Here is a 23058-nt window from a genome sequence, read left to right on the forward strand (position 1 = left end):
AGCTAATATCGGAAGCTTAGTTCATTGCTGCCTTTTATACTGTTATTGAATGTGAACGAATGCTAACATTCGATAATATTGCGCATGTCAAGGTCTGGACAAAATCGAGACTTCGAGAATTTGAATATCACTCATTATCACGTCACTACCGTATAGATGGTATAGAAAGTTCAAATACCGGTATGTATATTTTATGCAGCCACAAATAACATAATGCCACATCACATCAAAGAATATTTGGTATTTTTTCCACCATATCCATTTCATTGCACTTTGTGAAAATGCTGTAGGTGATCACGTCTTCACAGCTGTGTCATTTCCAATAACCCGCATAGCTTTTTGCTCGATGTTTTGTATGCTGCGACCTGCGATACAACCGACTCGAAGAAATCATTTTTAGCTAATATACTCTAATCAAATAGAATGAATGCTAGACTCAGATTTGAGAACTCAAATCATTGTGCTCAACCTTTTCTGAAATTTCTGCCAGTGTTGGGATGACTCGAGTCACTTTGCTAAAATCACTTGACTTGACTCGAGTCACCTTCAAAAATCGAGTGACTTGACTCGAGTCACGTTCGAGAGTCCAGATGACTTGACTTGAGTCAAAATGTGCAATGACTCGTGACTCGCAGGTAGTAACTTGATCCCCACTCTGATTTCTGTAAGGCAAAATCATATTGAACACCACAAATATGATTATAATTGTTGGGTTTATTTACTGATGGCTAGCCTGGCCAATGTTGCTAAATTGTATAGAAATGTTATCAATTTTGTTTAAAGCCTTTTTGTCTTTCGCATAATACTGATCTTTTACGATTTATCGGATAGGTTTAAACAGTTTGGTGTGCCAAGTCTAAAGTGCGAACTCTATAATGCGACTACATGAAGATTGATACGTTCCAAATCTTCAAATTAATGCAAAAGCTGATGTTTCACTCTTATAATTCACGGACAATGGTCCAACTTCTTCATATTACGTTCCGAATTTTTGAAGCAATTTATAATTAGATGTTTTATTTACAATTGACGGACAAGCGTCTAACTTGCTGCATTTTTTAATCTTGATGTATAATTGTGACCCGCCGAAACATGACACTGAATTTAGCATCTTCAAGTTTATTGCCAAAAAGTATGTATGCATGTTTTTGTTGTGAATTTTTGTGACGGGCAGAAAATTTGCCACGGGTACGAAACTTCACGTTTTCTTCAATTAAATCAAGTCTGTATGCATGTTTTCTATTTCCATCAAAATTATTCAGTTTCAATCACCCCTTTTCAGTATTTCAGAGTTTGAAGTATTTCTTATTTTATAGTATTCGGAGGAACGTGATCCCGACATCTGTATTCGGTCTTTAGTTTTGGAATAAATTCTTATTATTATATTCTGTTTCATGACTTCAAATTAGTAACCATGTGATGATTTACAAAGTAGCAGAGAGGGTCAGGGTACCTACTCAAGTAGTCATAATTGTAATGTACTTACACTTCTACTAAACAGTTGAGGGGATAGAACGCTTTCTTGCTAGAAAATCGTTACTTGCACTTGGGTAGGAATCTACGATGTTACATCTACTTGAGTATCAGTGATGGCAACGCAGTCAGGAGAAACTATAGATAGGCAACACGTGACTCACGGTCGAGTGATGCGACAACGGCAGATTTGTTGTCGCTTCATAGCATGAAACGGGAGCGTAATTGCTAATCCCATAGATGAGGACCCGAGCGCTCAAATTAAATAAAGTTGATCTTATTTGAAGGCTACAGTCGCGCTGATTCTGATGATATACATTAAGCTTTCATCAAGGCAATGGAACCACCCCGAAATAGCCTTCACAATATGAAAATCGGCATTGTTCTAAACAACTGCAACGGCGCAGCACAATGACCATAACAACGGCCCGTGCGTGGTTGCGATTGTCTAGAACAGTGGTTCTTAACCTTTTTTCTTCCAGCGCCCCCTTTCAAAAATTATTGTGCTCCAGCGCCCCCCAACTTCATATTGTCAGGAATGTAATAAAGACAATGAGTAAGAGGGAGGGCCGTAACAGCACTTCGTCAACCCCCCTAAAAACGATTGCCTTGCGCACCCATAGCGTGATAAACCAAACTTCTGAGGGCTTCGCCCCCATGAATCCCATGGCGTGATTTCGATGGTCAGCAAAGTTTGTGTGGCCTGGTCGCCCTAGGTACCAAAATTTTCTATAATGCATGAATGAATAAGGTGGTAATCACATCGCTATAAACTTCTTATCCACTCAGCCCACGTAATCAGATTTACCAGTAGCTCTGAGTGAGCTGTTGTATAGGAAAATATAGGGCACTTAATTAATAATTAAACATATTCGGGCGTGCCCGCAGATACAATTATTCGTTACCAGGGCCGTAACAGCACTTCGTCAGCCCCCCCCCCAAACAGAAAACGTTGGTCCTGGGCCCCCATCGGGTGATAAACCAAACTTCCGGGGGACTTCACTCCCAGACCCCCATTAGGCTGTCCGCTATTTGCTGATAGCCTATTAGGTATCTACATTGGGTGTCCATTTACTGAGGCAGCTATTCTCGCCTAGTCGCGTGAAGTGCGAAAAATTTCACTAATTAATGATTGAATTGGTCAATATCATCGGGAATTGCATGTAAATTGAGATCAATTTTTATCCTCTCTCTGCTCACGTAAACACATTTACCGGTAGAGCTGAGTGAGATGCAATGTGTCCTCTAAGCTGCGCACGTGCGCAGTGCTGACACGGTCTCTGCGCACAGAAAATCTACGTTGCGCACAATAAATCCGGAGTTATTACCTTTTTTTAGTCGTTACGCACTGTTGTCCAAGGGTCAGCGCAGTGAGTTGTTGAGTGTGCGCAGACTCATCAAAACTTAAAGCGAACATTGTGAGGCTTCTTGGAAACTGTAGGGCCCGTTACTAATCATTAAACATATTCGAACCCGTTGGTATGACTTCGTTGCATGATGTTATTTCGTGACCCCCTGTCTGCAATATCAAAAAATATAGAATCGCTCAACGGGGATATCGCCCAACAGGAATATCCCTGTCGCCGAATCGTACTAAACTAAAAGACGCACACGATTTCAGATTGGCATTTTTTCACTGACATATAATTTTTCCCTGCCAGATGGAATTCGTCTTCTTGGGTTCAGATTGCCAAGACAGGAACATTCGGTGTCAGTCATTTTGGCGCCCATGGACAATTAAACCTATATGTATTTTGAAGGCTATATGTAACGAAGTTTTCTGTGTTAATTTGCTCTGAATACTCATTAAGGATATGTCCCATCACCACATCATCTACTGCGAAGCCATTTTTCTCCAGCGCCCCCCATACCGCCCCCTGAGCCCAGCGCCCCCCATATCGCCCCCCTTCAAAATCGCCAGCGCCCCCTCGGGGGCGCTGGGGGCAAGGTTAAGAACCACTGGTCTAGAACAATGCCGATTTTCATATTTTGAAGGCCTTTTCGGCAGATTTGTTGTCACTTCGCTTTTCGGTATTTCGCCAGATCTGTTGTCGCTTCATAGCATGAAACGGGAGCGTAATTGCTAATCCCACAGATGACGACCCGAGTGCTCAAATTAAATAAAGTTGATCTTATTTGAAAGCTACAGTCGTGCTGATTCTGATGATATACATTAAGCTTTCATCAAGGCAATGGAACCACCCAGAAATAGCCTTCAAAATATGAAAATCGGCATTGTTCTAAACAACTGCAACGGCGCAGCACAATGACCATAACATCGGTCCGTGCGTGGTTGCGATAAGTAAAAAAAGTAGTTTCGAACCAAGTTACAGGCAGACTTCACTGCTTATCATCATTGGTTTATTAGCAATTTTATCAGTTCCGTTCACCACAAAAATGCGATACAATGAAAATCTAGGAAGGTGTCGAAGCGACTTGGAGTAGTCTATGGAATCAGACACCCACCTTGGCCTAGGTCAGTGGTTCCCAACGTGGGCGATATCGCCCCCAGGGGGCGATTTGGCGGTCTAGGGGGGCGAAAATGACGAAGGGGGCGATGACGCGTCAAAACAGCTGACTTTTTATTTTTTATTTTTAGTCAACCCACGGAAATTTATTTACAAAAGCGTCAAATTAGGCTTCGAGCCGGAAAGTTGACCTTTTTTTAGTCAACCCGCCGGTGATTACAGTTTGTATTCCCAATTTTCGGTACACAAAATTTGGGGGGCGATGATCGGTGTTGAGCTTGGAAAGGGGGCGATGGGTAGAAAAAGGTGGGGAACCACTGGTCTAGGCGATGTAAAGAGGAGGCATGCACATTGCACTCTGAATGAAAAGTAAAGAAGATAGTATAGAAAAAAGCAAGCCACAAAAATGGGGTGGCATGTCAAGGAAGGCGAGATCGATAGGTCAGTCGTGGTCCGGCCGGTAATCTTGAGGATGGACTAGTATTTATTTAGTAGTATAATTGCTTGTATTTCGACTTGAATGTGGACATATGCTCGTCGACTGTCGGATGGCCGGCGGGATACTGTTCCACACATCAGGTCCGGCATATTTGATGGAGCGATGATCTTTCCGGTCGATCATATTATATTTGGACGACGTGGACGCGCGTGTGTTGTAGGCCTACTTGTGCACTTTTGATTCCGAGGTAAAAAAGTCATTGAAATATTCGGGGCAACGACCGCAGTGGAGCTGATACATAAACTTGGCGATTTCTAGTTTCCGCATATCTTTTATGTTTACAACAGCGAATCTCTTCAGTAGCGACTTGTTGGATGGACAACCAGGCCCCTGTGGGGCTCTAGCTATGATACGGAGTACCTTATGTTGTAGTTTTTGCAGTGGCTCGAGTGCAGTTTTATTGGCAGCCCCCAAAGGATGCCATATTGTTACTTCGATTGGATTAAGGATTTAAAGAGTATCAGATGAACCCGGGCTGGCATGAAGCGTCCAAGGCTGTAGAACATGCCGCACTTCCGTGATAATTTAGTGTCTAGGGATTGAATATGACTCTTCCAGGGCATGTCTGAGTCCAATAAAACCCCGAGATATTTGGCATTATATGTGTTGGAAAGGGGCTGACCAGTGATGTTAACGGTTAGGTAATTTTTTGAATTTACTGTCAGCAATGGGGATTTCGAGGCGTTTAGGCAAAGGTTATTTTGGGCCGTCCACTCGTGCACTTTGGGAATTTGGTCACCAGTCAGGGCATCCAGCTCTGCCGTCGAAGATGCGAAGGTGAGTATCATCAGCGAACAGTGTGGTGTTCAATGAGGAGGTTTCAAAGATGTCGTTGACATATAAGGTGAAGAGGACCGGTCCAAGTACTGAGCCTTGGGGTCAATGTTCCCTCTAAGCTGCGCACGTGCGCAAATGCGCAGTGCTTTCACGGTCTCTGCGCACAGAAAATCTAAGTTGCGCACAAAAAATCCGAAGTGATGACCTTTTTTTAGTCGTTTCGCACTGTTTTCCAAGGGTCTGCGCATTGAGTTGATGAGTGTGCGCTGACCCGTCAAAAATTAGAGGGAACAATGCTTGGGGTACACCACAGTTTACCAGGTGAGGAGAGGACAAGGTGTTTGAGATTGCAACCATTTGTTGGCGTCCAGTGAGGTAGCTTTTCATAAGCTCAAGTTGTCGGCCCCGAAATCCGTAACGCTCCAATTCAAGTCAATTTCCAAGTTTTTGCGAATACGGTGTTTCTAATCAAATTTTTTAAAGCTTAAAATGTCCAAGTTGTCCAACTGTGCGTTCAGTACAGCTTTCTTTCGATAAGCATTTAGCGAAAATAGTAATTGAGGAGTTTCTTGGCGGTTCAGAATTTCGATTGAAATTGAATAGTATATTCATATTGAAATGTATTGTATATCGAAGTTCTGTACGTCTAAGAAGCTGTCATATTGAAATAAACGCGGATGTTTTCAGCTGATACTCGTTTGTCGATATCAAAATCATAAGTGGGCGCCCACAACACACGCAACACAACAAACAGATTGGTGTAACTACAGATCGCGAGAAAGGTTACTACAGCTCAACATGTTTGATTCATCATCTCGCCGAAAAGTTTTTTCTGGTGAGAAAACGTGACTCTATTGGCCAGCCTCGTTTAGATTTTGTAGAATATTGATTCCATCGGTTTTCATGTGAACTGAATTATGTGGCTATGGCTGCCAACTCATATCTTTGCTGTGATGCGAGCCAAACGCGCCCTGCGAATAAAATACGTAACATAACTTCTATATAGAGACTACAATTGAGTAATATATTGATAGTGAAATAAACTTGAATATTTCCGGCTGGTAATCGGCAGCAACTATTAAAGAATTCAGAATCTTGTTGTGTTGTTTGGAGGTACATAACTTCAATATACAATTGAATGATATAGTGGTATTGAAATGAACCAGAATATGTTTGGCAGACTTTGTATATCAACAATTGTATCGCCATATGATTATTCTGATGCCGCACAGCCGACCATAAATTACCTTACATCATCCCAATGCGGTAATTCTGTCGGATATTCTCTCCCTGGTCTAATAGCGTACGCAATTAGTTGGTTAGTCATTTTATTTAAATTTTCATCAGGATCAAAAGACCATAAGATTACGATAAAATAAAACGATAGGAGAGCTTGCAAACCAGATCTGAAAAACTAGATAATTGTGGTTGTCTAATTAAATTAATTGCTGTCCACTGTCCAAACCTTTTGCCGTTCTCATGTTTATGAGAATGAGTTCTGATATGAATAGAACTCGATTTAATTTCCAAGTTTTCGCGAATTCAGTAATTTTAATTCTAATCTAATTTGGAAGAAACTGTGTAGAGCTATAATTGTAATTCTTGGAGTAGCCTTTGAAATCAAATACGCACCAGGGCCTAGAAACGATGTAAAGAGGAGGCGTGCACAGCAGATAACATAATCTAATGACATGAAATGAAATGCCATGTGTCAGCAGACGTGTGTCAGTAGCTCTGTAATCTTGAAGGCCGTTTAGTTGATCTGTTTTGCAAAACGAGTCAATTATAGCGCACGCGATCAATGTCTTTAAACGAGGCCGCCCACTCGCTGCATACGATACTGTAGACGTGTGACGTCATAGCTAAATGCAGCGTAACAAGATGGCCGGAAATTACTGAGTCGAGCTCTCATCTTGCGCAGCCGCACACACATTCCAACAACAATGTTCCCTTGACACCTTCTATCTTCTAGTTTCCACATTTTACCGCGGAACACAGCCTGATAACAATATAGGTGTGAATAACGTGCTATAAATATCGACTGGACATCTGCATTCGTGAATCTACGCTTTGCAATTGACGATACAGCCGCTTGCGAGACAGCACGGGGAACACGGTTGATGTTTGCTAGCAAGCTCTCGCTTCCAGGTCACAGAAAATCACAGATCTGTTGCTGAAGAATCGAAGGCTTATGTTTCAGAGACTTTCCTTTTAATCACCCGTTAATAGAGCACATTTGTGGGGTCTTGAGCGCGTTTATCGGGTCTACGGAGGCAGTTTATTATGATAAAGTTGATGGAATCTATTCTCGCAGCAGGAGATAATTCTAGTTGTCTAATTACACTAATTACATTGAAATGCCCGTATTCTAATTCTAATCTAATGTGTAAAATGGTTCTTAGCTCTAGTTCAAATTTAATTTGTGTAAAATTTCCTTGCTCTAATTCTAATCTAATTCCTGGATTCCCTGGAAATGAGAATTGTATAGTGCGAAACGAACCAAGCCTGTATCGCAGGCATTCGCCATTCTCGTGCTTATAACAATCACGCCCGATTGATGTGAATTACACTTGATTCGATTTCCCAGTTTTCGCGAATTCAGTAATTCGAATTAGAATCTAATTTGGAAAGAATTTGTAGTTATCGTTATAATTCTAATTTGGAAAATATTATAGGTATCATGCTAATTATAATCGAAATTGTCGAAAAGCTGGAAATATTCAAGTCAAATTCTGCGCACAAGCACAACTATAGTGTATGACGTCACGTTACGTATAGGTATGGATTATTGGATAGTCAATATCTGATTTGCGGGCTGGATAATTGTATGTTGCTCAAGTTGCGCTATTATCGCCGTGACCAGCCCGAGGCGATCCGTATGTTTATTTCCAGCGAATGTCGAGGCCTCATTCCTGGAGTGTAGTCTTGCGTTACTACGCTGGATGTACAGACAGTTTACAGTTAGAAAGATTTCAGGAATTTATGCGCTGATCAGTGGGGCTGGACGTAATGATTCGAGCACGCAAATCTGAATCGAGTGTTAACTCTAATGATTCGAGGCGAGTAGAGATAAAGGATCTTTCCTAGTACTGCAATGATCTCATTGCCACCAAGATTTAATGTATCTACGAGAATTATAGTTTTGATACTACTTTACACTGTGAAAGGCTGTAAACCTCGATAGGTTGTATCGCAGCGTGCGAAACAGGTAATGGAAAGCTACGCCCGTTGCTGCAAATTATGTATATGTGATGTCGTGATAAGCCTACAGCATTGTCACTAAGTGTAAAGAAATTGGGATGCAAAAATACCAAATTGGGCATTGTATTGGTTGTGGTTGCATAAAAGGTGCTTGATTAAACTTTCTAAGTCTTTCATACTCGATTCAGAATGGAATCGGTCAGGTTCTCGCTTTTGCTCGGCCTTACTCGATTCGAAGTATTTATTATCTCTGACCTTGTGATCTTTTGGTTGAAGCATCGCGGCTTTTTAAAGACTCCGTAAATTTCACGAATTCCGACTCAAGCATCAGTCTGGATTACCGGATTATTGCAACGGCCGGATCCGGATTTTTGGAATTTCGGACATCTACTCAGCTGTAGTGTTGTATTGCGTCATACTGGCAGCAGCCATTCGAAGTAGATCCTAGTAGCAAGAGCAAGACACTGAACAGAGTTATACAACTCTTTTCTAAATTAGGTTAGAATAAAACTACTGAATTCACAAAAACTTGGAAATTAAATTGGATTCCTCACAAAAATCAAGTTGAAGTTAACTTCATATCAAACCAGAGTTAATTCTCACGAGCACGAGAATGGTAAATTTCTGCACGCCAAGCTTGGCTCGTTTCACAGTATACAGTTCCGTAGCATTTTCAGAAAATGCAGAAATTACATCAGAATTAAAATAAGAGCAGATAAGCATTTCAGAAATCAGATTACAATCATATTACCGGCATTTCGCACTAATTAGTCTAATTATACGACTTGATTTATGGAGTAGTCTATCCATGATAGCTTTTAGTCACGATTAGCCCGAAGTTGAACAGTCGGCTGTGACGCGATGCTTGGCATTCCTAAACGCGACGCGACCGTAACGGGTTAAACTGCCCAAGAATTTCAAGAACTTGAGTTGAAATTTCACGCAGGGCGTTGCCTTTGCCTTGAGATCATAGAGCCGGCAATCAGCTCCTAATTAAACCACAGCGATTCATTTAGCGTCATTTATTCAGCCAGTGGGAGGCTGGTTTCGTCATCAAAACATCCCTGTTGATTTAGGATGATGTAAGCCATGACACTTCGCGCGGAGGCTTTATGAGCGAGCTCGATATCTGTGACATAATAGGACAGCAGAGTGATTTATCGGTGTCTAGATTTGTCAGTAGCGCTAGGCACAATGATTAAATTCAAGAAATTGTGAGACAATTTCGAGTACTAGATAGTTATATTATTAACAAGAATTATAGTTATATCCATTATTACAGTATTGAAACTTCGGTTGGTTGTATGACAGCATACCAAACATCTAGTACAGAGCTACCAGCGTGAGTGGAAATGGCGTATCTGTGAAGTCGTGCTTAATCCAGTGTTCAATGAAATAGACACTGTCCAAAAACGCAAAATTATCTTTGAATCTGGTCCAAAACTTGCATAATTTCGTCGGGTAATAAATGTGACTATGTTATTCAAATGTGTTTTGAGGTTATTTATTCCAAAGAGTGTCTACAGAAGTTCTTTGTGGTTCTGGTAGTAAAGTACATATTCGCACTTTTAAAGTCATGCATAATAGTATTTCATCATAATAATAGGTGGTACTGGAAGCCTACTGCTCGAGTATCATTGATTATGACGCCACAGCAGTATGTATGATTGTAATGTTCAATTATGTACCTTTCACGCGACCACAAAGACTATAACGCCAGTTCTACATCACAGAAAATATTATTTGATATTATCCGATCACACCTATTTCATCACGCTTTGTGACAATGCTTCATAAATATGTCATATCCAGTAACGCTCGTAGTATTGTACTCATGTTTCGTGTGCTGCGATACCACCAATCAGGGTTTCAAACATCCACTGTGGAAAATAGTAACTATAATTCTCGTCGCTAAATTAATTCATATCAGAAAAGAGCGTATAATTCAGTATTCGGAAATACATCATCTCTCACCACTAGAATCATAATTCATTACGTCCAGATGTATAGTTGTATGGAGACAAGATTTGTAAACGTGTCTTAGTTAGAAGTACAACATCACTGCTTCTTTGACACGAATTTCTTGCCTTAGCTGGTCAGTTTGTAGCGCGTTGGCCTGATTATTATTGATTGCTTGCTGATGGCTTGTCGATGAATGGTTTTTCAACGTGATAGGCGTTCATTTTGTGACACAGCGCGTTCTACGAACAGCAAAGCAGAGAGTTAACTACCGTTTTAGAGCTGGAAACCGTGCGGTGGTATTGCACCTTTAAAGTTATGCTGCACTATGTTGTCAGCATTGTGACACATAGGTGACGTAACACACACAAGTGTCGCGGTAAACATATTATTATTCAGAGGCTGTTGACGGTTTCCTGGTTCGCAACGAGGAAGGTTTATGCTTTGAAAGTTTCGAGTCGGGATGTCTTTGTTAGCTAGATTTTCTTGTTGCTTCTGAACCATATCAAGGCGTGTCTGTATGTCTGTCGCATGATATATGTTGTGGTAATGTTATTTGAAGGTTTATGTCAAGTTTGAACTACGCAGCATATACTCGTTAAGTCGGGACCATGCAATTAATGCTACTATCGAATAATACGTTCATATTGAAATAAACCCGAATACGTCAACAACTCGCAGAGAATTGGAAATAACTGTCCAGTGTACAAGTTGCTGACGATTTCCCCTGACGAGCGTCAGTCGAAATTCTGGTTTATTTCAATGGATGTATTATTGTATTGTTTACTGGAGTTCGGTCCCTATAAAAATATCATGAAGTATTGCTGTATTCACTATTCACATTCTGAAATCTTTTGGGAGCTAAGGTAATGTCGTCGGCCACGTAGAAACCGAATTCAAAGATTTGATAACGCATCTAAGGTTTGAAGATACTCAGAGGTACATAACTTGAATATACAAATGAAGATAGTATATTCCTATTGAAATGAGCCCGAATATTTTCGGGGTAATCGTCAGCAACTGGTGGAGAATTTGAATGAGATTTGTATATCTTTTGAAATTCCCAGCTAGTTGATACCGAAAATATGCGTGTTTATTTCAATATGAGTGCGCTATTGAATTGTCTCGGAGGTTCGTGAAGTATGTCATCCTGCGTGACGAACTAATATCCTTGTATATTTTTGTAACACTATTGTGTTAGTGGACAAATTACGGTGTAATCAATTATAGCCTTTTCTTTGGCGTCTATTTTATCGCAGGCGTGTGCGAGCTCTTAATTGAGTCGTCAGCGATCGATAATGATCCGAGTCCTAGCTCGTGTCTGATTGTCGTGCGCGCGTTTTCTTTGCAGCGAGTTATTATTTTGTTACAATATAGTTCATAGTTTACGTGACCATGTCTGAAGAGAGCCCGCAAGTCCCGGCAGATCAGCCCAAACCCGAAGAAACTCTGGCGCAAGAGGCTAAACCCGACGAAACTCCTGCAAAATCGGAGGAAACTCCGGCAGAAGAGATTAAACCGGAACAACCCCCGGCAGAAGAGGCTAAACCCGAACAACCTCCTGCAGAAGAGGCTAAACCCGACGAAACTCCGACAGAAGAGGTTAAACCCGACGAAACTCCGGCAGTAGAGGCTAAACCCGAAGAAACTCCTGTACCAGAAGCAAAACCGGCTGAAGAAACCACGCCCGAAGAACCGAAAGCTGCAGAACCAGCTCCGGCCCCGGTTGAAGAACAAAAAAAAGGTTCGTGATTTGCATCTGTAGACGTTTCGATTCGTGGTTTCGTTACGTAACACCCACGTACGAGCGTTTACGTTTGACGTCGCTGCCACGCACGTGCGTGATCGGGTTTTAAACTCGGCTAGACTCGACTTTTCTCGAAGTTTTTAAGTACAAGGCACGCGTGGCACTGGTCAATATTTTTCGTCAATCATACCATATTAATAATTTTATCCTTGAAAAACACGGATTTGTCATCGCGTAAATCAGTAGAGCGCTCAAAGTCCAAGCGATTTTTGCGATCTTATAATGAACTTTGAAAGAACTGCGTAACTCAGTATGCAATTGAATAATATGTTCATATTGTAATGAACAGGTGCAATACAGCATACAATTTCACTGAGTATGAACGTATTATGTTATTGAAATAAACATGTGTGAAATATCAACTAATAGAGACGGTTCTTTTAAATTGTCCATCAAGTCGCTGACTATGACCGCTGACGGGTGTCGGCCGAAAATATTCCGGTTAATTTCGATACGAACATATTATTCGACTGCAAACTGAACTTTAGACCGAACCGCCAACGTTGATCGATTCCTCGACACGAAGCACCGTGTCGTATTTAACGAGCCGTTCCGAAACAGTCGTGATTGATCTACAGATACCCGGAAGCGAAGTTAGATCGGTATTTAAAGAAAGTGCCGTGATCCGCCTGGCGCGATTTATTGATCGCCCGCATCCCGTGTGTTGTTGACCTCAATTTGGAAACACAGTCTATATAGCGTAGTTTTTCAAACCTCAGCGTGTTCAATGCGTGCAGATTAGTCTGATGTGCGATCTCGTAAACTTGGTATGACTGAGACTCGAAATGTGATGAGATATCTCAAGTTTTACGGGAGTGATGTCATTTAGCAGACTGCTGTAGGGAGCAGGGATCGAATTGAGGTTTTTTACTAGCGCTCCTGCTCGTCAGAGACGTGATTCTTCAAGCTACTTACTGGGTTTTGAAATTGGCGGCTAGGACTATTCGCTTTTCAAAATCTGCAACTAGAACTAGAACTAATCCTCAATTTCAAAATCTGCAACTAGAACTATAACTACTCCTACTCAATTTTCAAAATCTGCAACTAGAACTACTACTCAATTTCCAAAATCTGCAACTAGAACCAGAACTAATTGCTTTTCAAAATCCGCAACTAGAGCTAGAACTACTCAAAAACAGTACTTAGTTGACCGTCAACTAACTACATTTGTAGTTTGGTCAACTAACTACATTGGTAGTTTGCGCAAGTCAGGCCAGAGATTAGCGTATTCAAGATTCCAACCCGGATTTTATACTCGAATTCGGTCGAAATCCGGAGTTAATTCGGGTCGCGTATGCAAGTCCAAATGTAGCAATGGCTGGAATTTGATTAAAAAGTCGCGAGTAAATTCAAAGTGGGGAGACATTTTATGTACAGCATGCCTGTTATTTTCGTGTTACAGGCCAAGGTGTGTGTCTGATTAAAAGACTACTCCAAGTCGTTTCGGCATCCTCTTATCTTTTCATTATATTACAATCGTGTGGTGTATTGATTTGATAAAAATAATAATAAAATGAATATGATGCACACCAAATCAGAGGTGACGGCCGAGGGAGCAGGTGTTGAATTGAATTTCTCCACCAGCGCGGATGCTCGATGTTAGAGATAGGCGTGTGTTTGAATTGTAGATTTTTGAGCAGGATTTGGGCGTAAAATTGATGAATTTCGCTCGACTTGTGAATGAAATTTCAAGTCAATTCGATTCCTTCCCACTTCTCTACCGGTAGCTTACGTTGAAGAGATGTAAATTTACACAGGTCACGCGCGTTTGAAGATACTCTCGGAGGTACAGAGCTTAACTATACGATTGAGTAATTAATTAATATTGAAGTAAACCCGAGTATTTTGGGCTGATACTCGTCAGGGGTAATCATCGGCAGCTAGTACATAATTATGTTGAATTTAATTTTGAATTCGACGCTTCTTGCTGACGATAACCCACGACAAGAGTGAGCCTGAAATATTCGGGTATATGTCAACATGAATATATTATTCGATTGTATATGGAGAGTAGGGGTTTGTTCTGCAGGTTTGAACTACGTCACGTGATTGATCGGCGCGAGATTTCGAAATTTCTTTCGAGATTTGAATAATTTATCGCATTAGACGCTGGCCGGGTGTGGCAGATCGATCGATACAGTCACGAAGCTCGCTTGTCACAATACGAACGGGCGCGTTGTCGGCACTGCTGTTAAAATCTTAGCTCGTTTGGGGGACTTGTTATGATTTTGTGTTGGTCCTTGAGCAGCGAATTTTACTTTTAAGTTGGAAGTTTCTATCAACATTTTTATCAGATCAATACACCGCGTGATTACGATACAATGAAAAGATAGGAAGGTGCCGAAACGACTTGGAGTAGTCTTTGAAATCAGACGCCCACCTGGGGCTAGCAGACGTGTCCAAACTATCAGTCTAGGTCCAAGTACCTACTGTTTTTAGTAGGATTAGCTCTAGCTCTATTTGTGAATTTTAAAAAGTGAGTAGTTCCAGTTCTAGTTAGTTCAAGCTGCGCATTTTTAATTTTTAAACGTGAATAGTTCTAGTTCTAGTTCAAGTTGTGACATTTGATAATTCATTAGTTCTAGTTACACATTTTGAAATGTGAGTAGTTCCAGTTTTGGTTTGTTCATCGGGAGGGGCCGCTCACGCTTTCATCTGTGTGCCTTGGATTCGACCTTTATCAAAATACATCAGCCCGAGCCTCGTCTACAAAAGGAGTTCGTGTACAATCTTAAAACAGTACATTGAACTCTCTCATATTTGAGACCTCATTTCATGCTGGTGACGTCATATTTTGTGATACGATTGTTGATATGCAACGTTCTTTCCAATTCTCTACTAATTGCTGATGATTACCCCTGACGAGTGTCGGTCGAAAATATTAGGGTTCATTTCAATATCAATATGCTATTGAATAGTTTTGGTTGCGCATTTGGAAAACTATGGTTCTAGTTGAGCCATTTGATAATTGAGTAGTTATAGTTCCATTTGCACATTTTAAAACGCGAATAGTTCTAATTGCGCAATTTCAAAAGTCAGTAGTTATATCCAGTTTAGTTTGTACAAGTCCGACGCCTAGAGTCGAGCCCACATCTTGCGTTGCGGTGTTGGTCCATAAGCGCTGAATTCTTGCCGAAATCATTAGAATATACAACCGCTATTTCGTCATCCCAGTTGTGCGCGTGAAGATTATTCCAGATTAGAGAGAACAGAAGAAGTGTCTGGGCGGGGTTGCAGCCAGACACGGCCGTGCTGTAGTCTCGAAGGCTTCGTGATCAGGATTCATCTTTCAGATTAAGCGTCTATAGTAAAAGACTAAGCTTCTTAGAGGTACAGAACTTCAATTTCCAATTGGACAGTGTATATATGTGACTATAATCGGGTTCATCCAATATGAATATACTACTACTAATTGGATATCAAGACTAGGCTACTGCTTAAGATTTGGTGACGCAGAACGCTGTATTACGTACGACAGATGCGAGGCGCGCAGAATACGTCCCCCTGAGAGCGTGTCAGGTCTGGAATCAATTCTAAAACCGAATAACCGACCCAGCGCGCCTGTTCGTAACAAGGCGTTAGTGTAGCGCAGAAAGGGTGTGGGCTGTCTGAACGCAGTTTTAAGCGCTTTTCAACTGATTGTGTTTAGATCTACGCTAATTGAAATAGTCATCATTTTAGCACAGATAAATGACCAAGAGCAGGTTTTGGCATAGTTTGACCGGATTGGGCTGTGTATATGCACTTTTAAAGCATTTATTGCCTGATTGTGTTAGCAGTAATGAAAATATTCATTTTACCGTAGCGAACTGACCGAAGTACTGGCTTCAACGCAGTTCGAAGTCCGCCGTTTTGACATCTATCTGGGTTGTGTGTACGCAGTTTTAAGGCGGTTTTTAACTAACCGATATCTTGTGGTGTTAATTAATGATCAAATGATTCCTTTTTTAGAATAGATAATCGATTTCACTAGCTGCTATGGAACAATGTGCTCATATTGAAATAAACTCCAATATGTTCGACTGATACTCGCCAGGGGTAATCGTAAGTAACTAGCAGAGAATTCGTAATTCATTCTAAAGAATTCTCCACTAGTCGCTGACGATTTCTCCTGACGCTTTCCCCTGACGAGTGAGTGTCGGCGGAAAATATTCCGGATTAGTTCAATATGTATAGATTATTTAATAGCAGATTGTGAAGTTCATAACCGCCAATAGTATCTTCAAACACGTCTGGTTTGTGTGTATATGCTGTTCGAAAGCGGTTTTTAACTAATAACATTCCGAAGAGCTTCTTCGACGCACATTACTGCAATATACAATTAAATAACCTATTCATATTGAAATAAACCAGAGTATTTCCGGCTGGCATTCGTCAGGAATTATCGTCAGGGTCAGCAACTAGTAGAGAATTGGAAAGAACATTGTGTATATCACAAATATCACAATCTTGTGTTTAGAAATGAATGAAAATATATATTTTTAGCACAGAAAACTGACGTAACCATTGATGTTATCTGCAGTATTGGTAGTGAACTCGTTTAGGGCGTCATTTTGGAACGCGTGCTATCAATCCGGCCAGCGTTTCGCAATAATGCCGTCCACATTCCTGGCGACTTAGTCGTGTTGTGGAGGCGGGATTCCGCGCATAACTCAAAAACGCAGACCTTTAAACTTTGAATTCCTGGCAATTTCAGCGTAATCTGTCCGTCCGCGATATCAGTTGTAACCTTGCGCGTCGTAGACTTGTTGTGATTTCTAGGAGTTCGATCTATTTCATTGCACTTTGTCACAATATTGTGGGTTGATCAGTACTTCAGATATGTCATTTCCCATAACGTGCGTAACTTTTTACTGCCTGCGCTACAATCTTCAAGGCTTCCACATTTAACTCTCGTTGATAAATCAAATCTTGGTGGCAAAAGGCGTGTCATTACAATACTCGGAAAGAATAGCTGTGCCCACCTGTAATTATTAATATTATCATCAATTTCAGCATATCAATTGTAAATTGCACTATAAACGTACGTAGCTTCATAGATTTGTTGCCATTTCTCAAGTTATCGTAATTAGTGAGTATCTTTTTCATTGCGTGTCTTTTGTTACGCTTAATTAGCGAGTGATATCGATTATTTCGTTACAGAACCAGCAATGGATGAAGAACAGCCGAAAGTCGAAGGTAATCGTTATCTTGTGTATCTTGCGTCGAGAAAATCGGATTTAGAGGGCCCTGTTCTGTAACAACCGCGGATCAATCGATCAATCAAACCTCGCGTTGACCTGAATAGAAAAACGATTGTATGGCGGGAAACGTTTGCAGTTGCAGTATTTCGTAATTTAGGTCAAGACTAGTTCTGATCCGCGGGACAGAGCCCCTATATTTATATAATTTTACAAAGTGTTTGAAGAGCTTCTTGGAGGTACAGAACCACAATATACAATTGAGTAATATATACAATTAAAGTGTTCATTTGTAGGCTACATAACTTATGCATAAATTCCCTGTTGTTTTAGAGCAAGTTGAGGCTCCGAAAGAGGTAGAGGCGACCACGGAAGCGACGTCACAACAGGAAGAACCTGTCAAGGTGTGTCAAGATATATTTTTAATTTAAATAATATTTATGAAAAATCTTATTGTCCTGCGATATTTTTTCGCTTCAAAAATAGTGATCGTACTTGTGGTTTAGTACTTCGTACTCGGTAGGCATTTCCTACTTCTTCCACTACTTGAGTATGAACTACGACTACTTGATCTCCCCTACCATCTCTGGAACTTGCACAGTTATTTTGTTCAATTAAAATATAATTTGCGGTTTTCTTGACAATGCTGCTGGGGAACTGTACTCTTGATTTGGTACGAACTGATTTGGAAAAAATTGCGTAGCTATAATTCTTACCTAATTTGAAAATAAAACAGAAGCTGTAATTCTAATTTTAGTCTAATTTCGAAGAAAGCTAGCTATAATTTGGAAAAACCGAAGCGATAATTTATTATTTCTAATTCTATTCTTATTTTGAAAAAAATGTGAACCTGTAATTCCTATTATCAAATTTGGTAAAGCTGTAGTTATAATTCTAATTGAAGTCTCTAATTTAGAAAATATGTTTAGTTATTTGAAAAAAACTGCAGCTTCAATTCTGATTCTAGTTTGATATGGCAAAAATGTGTAGCTACAATTCTGATCTATCTAGTAAAAAAAACTGCAGCTATAATTCCAATTCTATTCAAATTGGAAAATATTCTAGTTGTCTGCCTCGGCTTTCAGCTACAAAATTGTGCACTCTCACCCTTTGCAATGGGTGAAAATGAGTCAAATCCACCAACTCCTATGCAGATATGTACCAGGGGTGCAGTGGGTACAGTTCACGTTAACACCCTTTCACACCCATATGGGGAAATGAGTCGAAGGCACCATTTGTGACGGATGTATATCCCGGGTGTGTAGTGGGTATTGTTCACGTGTACCACCCTTCTAATGGCTGATAATGAGTCGAATACACCAACTCTCGTGAAGATGTATCGCAGAGTGCCGTTTGCATGTCTTTAGCATCTCTTGGGGTTTCGTGCGTCCCGCCTTTTCTCGCGTCACACTGCCCCCGTTTTCAGGAGGAAGCCAAAGAGGAGGCCGCGGCGGCAGAAGATAAAAAAGAAGAACCGGAAGCGGAAGCCAAACCGGAAGCTAAAGAGGATGCTAAAGAGGAAGTGAAGGAGGAAACGAAAGAAGTAAGTTAGAATGCAATAAAGTTGTCGGTGCAACTAGCGCTGTACATTTTGAGTACAAGTTCCGACTTCCAAGTGTGTTAATAAGCCGGTATACTAGGACTTTAATTCGGTTTATAAAGCTTATAACTGTTAAATAGAAGGGTGTGTACGCTATCCACACCTAAACAGGTGTTACACGACCACGAAACAGAACCTAGACAAAATCAGATCCCAACTCGGGAAATATATCGCGGTTACAAATCCTACCTTGTTACGTGCAAGCATCATTCGGGGTAAAATGTTGTATTTGATTTATACCGCGGGTTAAGTCAGAGGTCGGTTCTAGTTTTACACACAATTCCCGCTAAGACTCTATAGTTTAGAAATGTAAGCTGTCGAGTGAATGGCCCATATATATACTCCGCGCCAAGGTAAAAATGTAATTTGAGTTGGATGGGACGTGACGTCATTCACTGACGTCATTCAATCTAGTTCTAGTGGCTTATTTTGACAAGCGAGTAATTCTAGTTCTAGTTGCGACTTTGGAAAGTGAGTGGGTCTAGTTCTAATCAAGTTTTAAAACCGAGTAATTGTACTTCTAGTTATAGTAGCGAGATTTGAAAATCGAGTAGTTCTAGTTGCGAATTTCGGATAGTTGCAGTGATAGTTGCAAAATTTGAAAAGTAGTTAATTCTACTTTCAATCGCTCGTTTTTCGAAAAATGAATGGTTCTAGATGCAAATTTCAAAAAGTGGCTAATTCTAATGAGTTGTTCATTTTGAAAAGCCAGTAGTTTTACAGTGGTTTAGAGTTTGGAAGAGTGGATCATTATAGTTCCAGTTGTGCATTTTGAAAATCCAGCATTTTTACTATGTTTATCACGACGTGATTAAAACCTCCGTCTTTCACTTACCAGGAGCAGAAGAAAAAGAAACGCAGCAAGATCTCCGGCAAATCTTTCAAGAACATTTTCAAGAACGTCTTTGTACGGAAGAAACCAAAGGAAGAGAAAGAGGCCGGTGGGTGGCCGGACACGGTCTCGAAACCCGGCTCCGGATGACGGCTCCTGTTGTTGTTTTTAGAGTCCGGTGAATCGTCCAAGAAAGGCAAGAAGGAGGAAGAGAAAGAAGAAGCGGCCGCACAGAAAGAAGGTGCGCTTTTTCAGACATTTGATTTGGAAATTAAAAATTTTACAAAAATAAACTGAGTGAAATTCTGAAATTTGAAGCAACTTCTTTTTCAATTTGAATAAAATTCGCGTGGAATTGACGGCGAATTTGCTTTTTAACTGGATTTTGAAATAATTTGAAAAAGACGCATGAAATTCACTCGTGATTTCGTTCGAAATGTTTTCGTTTCAAATCGTAATTCGCCATTTTTCCCGATTTACAAATTTGATTTCCATTTTCGCGTGATTTTCGCTCGAGATTTGTTTTGCATAATTTTTCGGAAGTATTTTTTAAGGTAATTTTAATTCCCACAGCCCGGAAACAAATGAAAAACGAGTAATTTTCGCGTGAAATTCAGTCGGAAATATTTTGCTCAAATATTTCATTGGAAAATCTGTCGGAAAGCGGAAAGAGTTTAAAACTATTGCGTGAATTTTGACCAGATTTCTTTTTTAAAACACGTTCATTCCGAATTTGTATAGAATTTTATTTTCCTAGTCTTTCAAATTTCATTCCCGGTGCTAGAAAACGCCGAAAACGGGAGATTCCATTTTTTCGAAAACGTACCGATTTGTTCTTCGTAATTTTGAAGAAAAACTTTCGCGCGAGATATGCTCGAGGTCTCGTTTCAAAAATTTTTCGATTTTTAATCGCCTGGTTGGCTGTCGTATCGACACCTTTCTTGTGGTGCTTAATTTCTCAAACCGAACTGATAATATTCATCCCCAGAACCCGAAACCGACGAAAAAGCGGAGGAAAAACCGTCGGCGGACGAAAAACCTGCCGCGGAAGCACCAGAAGCCGAATCCGAGCCCAAAACCGACGACGCCCAGCAGACCAACGGAGACGCACCCTCCAACGGAGACGCCACCAAAGTCACCAACGGCGAAATCACGAAAGACCAAGAAAAGGAAGTCCCAGCCGTTCAGGAAGACGCCAACGTCTCTGTGGAAGCCGCGAGTTAAACCCCCGATCACGAAAACCCGGTTTAAAATGACTGACTGCCCCCCCGGGCGCTCACACACCCCCAGAGTCCCTCGAAGACTCGAAAAATTTGCGTTAATTTATTCGCTAAAATCACTAACTGCCCTCACTTGCTTACAACTTGCCATTAAAGTAAGAAGCTTTATCTTTATCTAGTTGTTAGTTGAGAATGAAGTCGAAAACCGCGCTCGGTTGTGACATCAGACTGATCATTCCATTACTACATTTCGCGAGTGTGTTTTAGCAGCCTTTTGAAACTTGTACTACTCGTGTAGGGCCTTGTCCTCCTGCTGGTGTCTGTTCGATGCAGTTTTGTATTTTTTGTTCGAAAATCGCCGGTGTCTGGGTCCACGTTTTTTTCAGCAATAAACCAATGTACATAGATTTCGTGGTATCGTGCTTTTGGGGGTAAAATCGCAGGAATTAGCCTCAGTGTGAGCTCAATATTTAACGAGATGCTTATTGGACGAGTAGAAAATTCTAGTTGTATGATCCGACTAAAGGAGAACCATTTTTCGATACCCCTAGAATTGCTTCGCGGTCCAGATGAAATCGTTCGTCGGACCGATTTTCGACACTGCTGAAATAGATCGTAATAACACCGGTAATGTAATTCTACGAGAATGAAAGAAGATTTGATATGAACGGAACTTGGGCAATGATCTAGTTCCCGCGAAATCAGTAATTCTAATCTAATATGCAAAAAATAACGTGCAGCTATAAATATAGTTTGTAAAACTGTTACTGTAATTCTGATCTAAAACTGTAATTTTAATCTATTTAAGAAATGCTGCCTTTCACCCCGATCAGTTCGATTTTGAAGGTATGTTCCGATTTTTCCATCGATCATCGGCATAGTTGAGTGTACGTATTTTTATCAGTTCAATATAGCACAAAAATTGCGATACAATGAAAAGATAGGAATGTGTCGAAACTACTAGTAGTATTTGTAATCGGACACCCACCTTGGGTATGCACACTGAATGAAAAGTAAAAGAAGATATATTATATAGATATATTATAGAAACGCAAGCGCCAAAACGACTCCTAATGGCATGAACATTGTATATGAGTGAGTTATTGAACAAGGCAGTTCCGATCGTATCCTGTTGTCATTTGGTATTATCGTTCATTTTGGACCCGAGATATAGATGTTGTTGTTTGTGATATTCGTGGTGTTTTTCGACTAAAACTGTCATTTACACCAGGCCGATATTCTTTATTATGATTCCATTTGCTGCCGACTTGTCGCATGACCCGCTCCTAGGCTTTTTCAAGACTCCGTTTAGGTGGATCAGATGGCGAGGAGGAGCCAAGCTGAACCTCCAATACTTAGGAAGGAATTATGGAATATAAACGTGTATCTCTTTCATGAGTGCCGTACTACGACAGCTTTCGGTAAAACGATTCAACAACTACACAAATCCTCAACTGATGGCTATGCGCCGTATTAGTCGTTGGAATCAACTACAAACGTGATTTCAGCCTGATTCCGCAATCTAACTATATCCCTACAGCAGTGATTTTAAACCGGTATTGCTCACCTTCGCTTCTTGATGCTGATGCGGAAACTAGAAATTGTCAAGCTTATGTAGGCCTACATCAGTTTCGTTGAAGTCACTGCCCCGAATATATCAATTACTTAGCCTATTTATCTCGGAATCAAAAGTATACAACACACACACGCGACACACAAGAATATCAGCCAGCCTTCAGGATTACCGGACCACGACCTAACATCGACCTCGCCCTCCGCCACATGCCACTTCATTCTGTCGCTTGCGTCTTATATTCTCTGCATTACTTTTCATTCAGTGTGCACTGTGCATGCCTCTTCTTTACTTCGCCTAGGCTAAGCTGGGCGTCTGATCTTAAAGGCTACTCCAAGTCGTTTCGACACCTTCCTATCTTTTTCATTGTATCGCAGTCTTGTGATGTTTTGAAATGATGAAAATATCAATAAAACTGATTGATTGAATGACGCGCGTCCTCGTCCCCCAAGCCGAGTCCAGGTGGGTG

At 40.7% G+C, this 23058-nt stretch overlaps 2 protein-coding genes across 4 annotated transcripts in view; both read left to right on the forward strand.

Moving 5' to 3' along the window:
• LOC145435218 (syntaxin-6-like) overlaps window positions 1-23058 on the forward strand; it is a 105732-nt gene that overhangs the window by 60632 nt on the left and 22042 nt on the right. The window lies entirely within an intron of this gene.
• Window positions 11727-21423, forward strand: LOC145435208 (uncharacterized). Of its 3 annotated transcripts, none has more exons than XM_080312538.1 (8): window positions 11727-11919; window positions 12010-12121; window positions 17327-17362; window positions 17698-17768; window positions 18791-18907; window positions 19803-19905; window positions 19969-20037; window positions 20785-21423. In XM_080312538.1, exons 1-8 carry the CDS (start codon window positions 11773-11775, stop codon window positions 21018-21020), a joined length of 891 nt encoding a protein of 296 aa, XP_080168664.1. In that variant the 5' UTR covers window positions 11727-11772; the 3' UTR covers window positions 21021-21423. The 3 variants fall into 3 exon arrangements, with proteins under 3 accessions (XP_080168664.1, XP_080168661.1, XP_080168663.1); XM_080312537.1 differs by having other exon boundaries at window positions 11728-11820; window positions 11851-12121; XM_080312535.1 differs by having other exon boundaries at window positions 11727-12121.

This window comes from Botryllus schlosseri, chromosome 3 (assembly GCF_051294905.1).
Source record: "Botryllus schlosseri isolate E-star chromosome 3, Bs_hap1, whole genome shotgun sequence".
Taxonomy (NCBI): domain Eukaryota; kingdom Metazoa; phylum Chordata; class Ascidiacea; order Stolidobranchia; family Styelidae; genus Botryllus; species Botryllus schlosseri.

What these genes read in the sequence shown, in the direction of transcription:
- LOC145435208 (XM_080312535.1), top strand. Translation starts at nt 11,773, where the DNA reads ATGTCTGAAGAGAGCCCGCAAGTCCCGGCAGATCAGCCCAAACCCGAA. An exon ending in GGTTGAAGAACAAAAAAAAG is followed by an intron (nt 12,122 to 17,326) that starts GTTCGTGATTTG and finishes ATTTCGTTACAG; the next exon opens with AACCAGCAATGGATGAAGAA. An exon ending in AGAACAGCCGAAAGTCGAAG is followed by an intron (nt 17,363 to 17,697) that starts GTAATCGTTATC and finishes CTGTTGTTTTAG; the next exon opens with AGCAAGTTGAGGCTCCGAAA.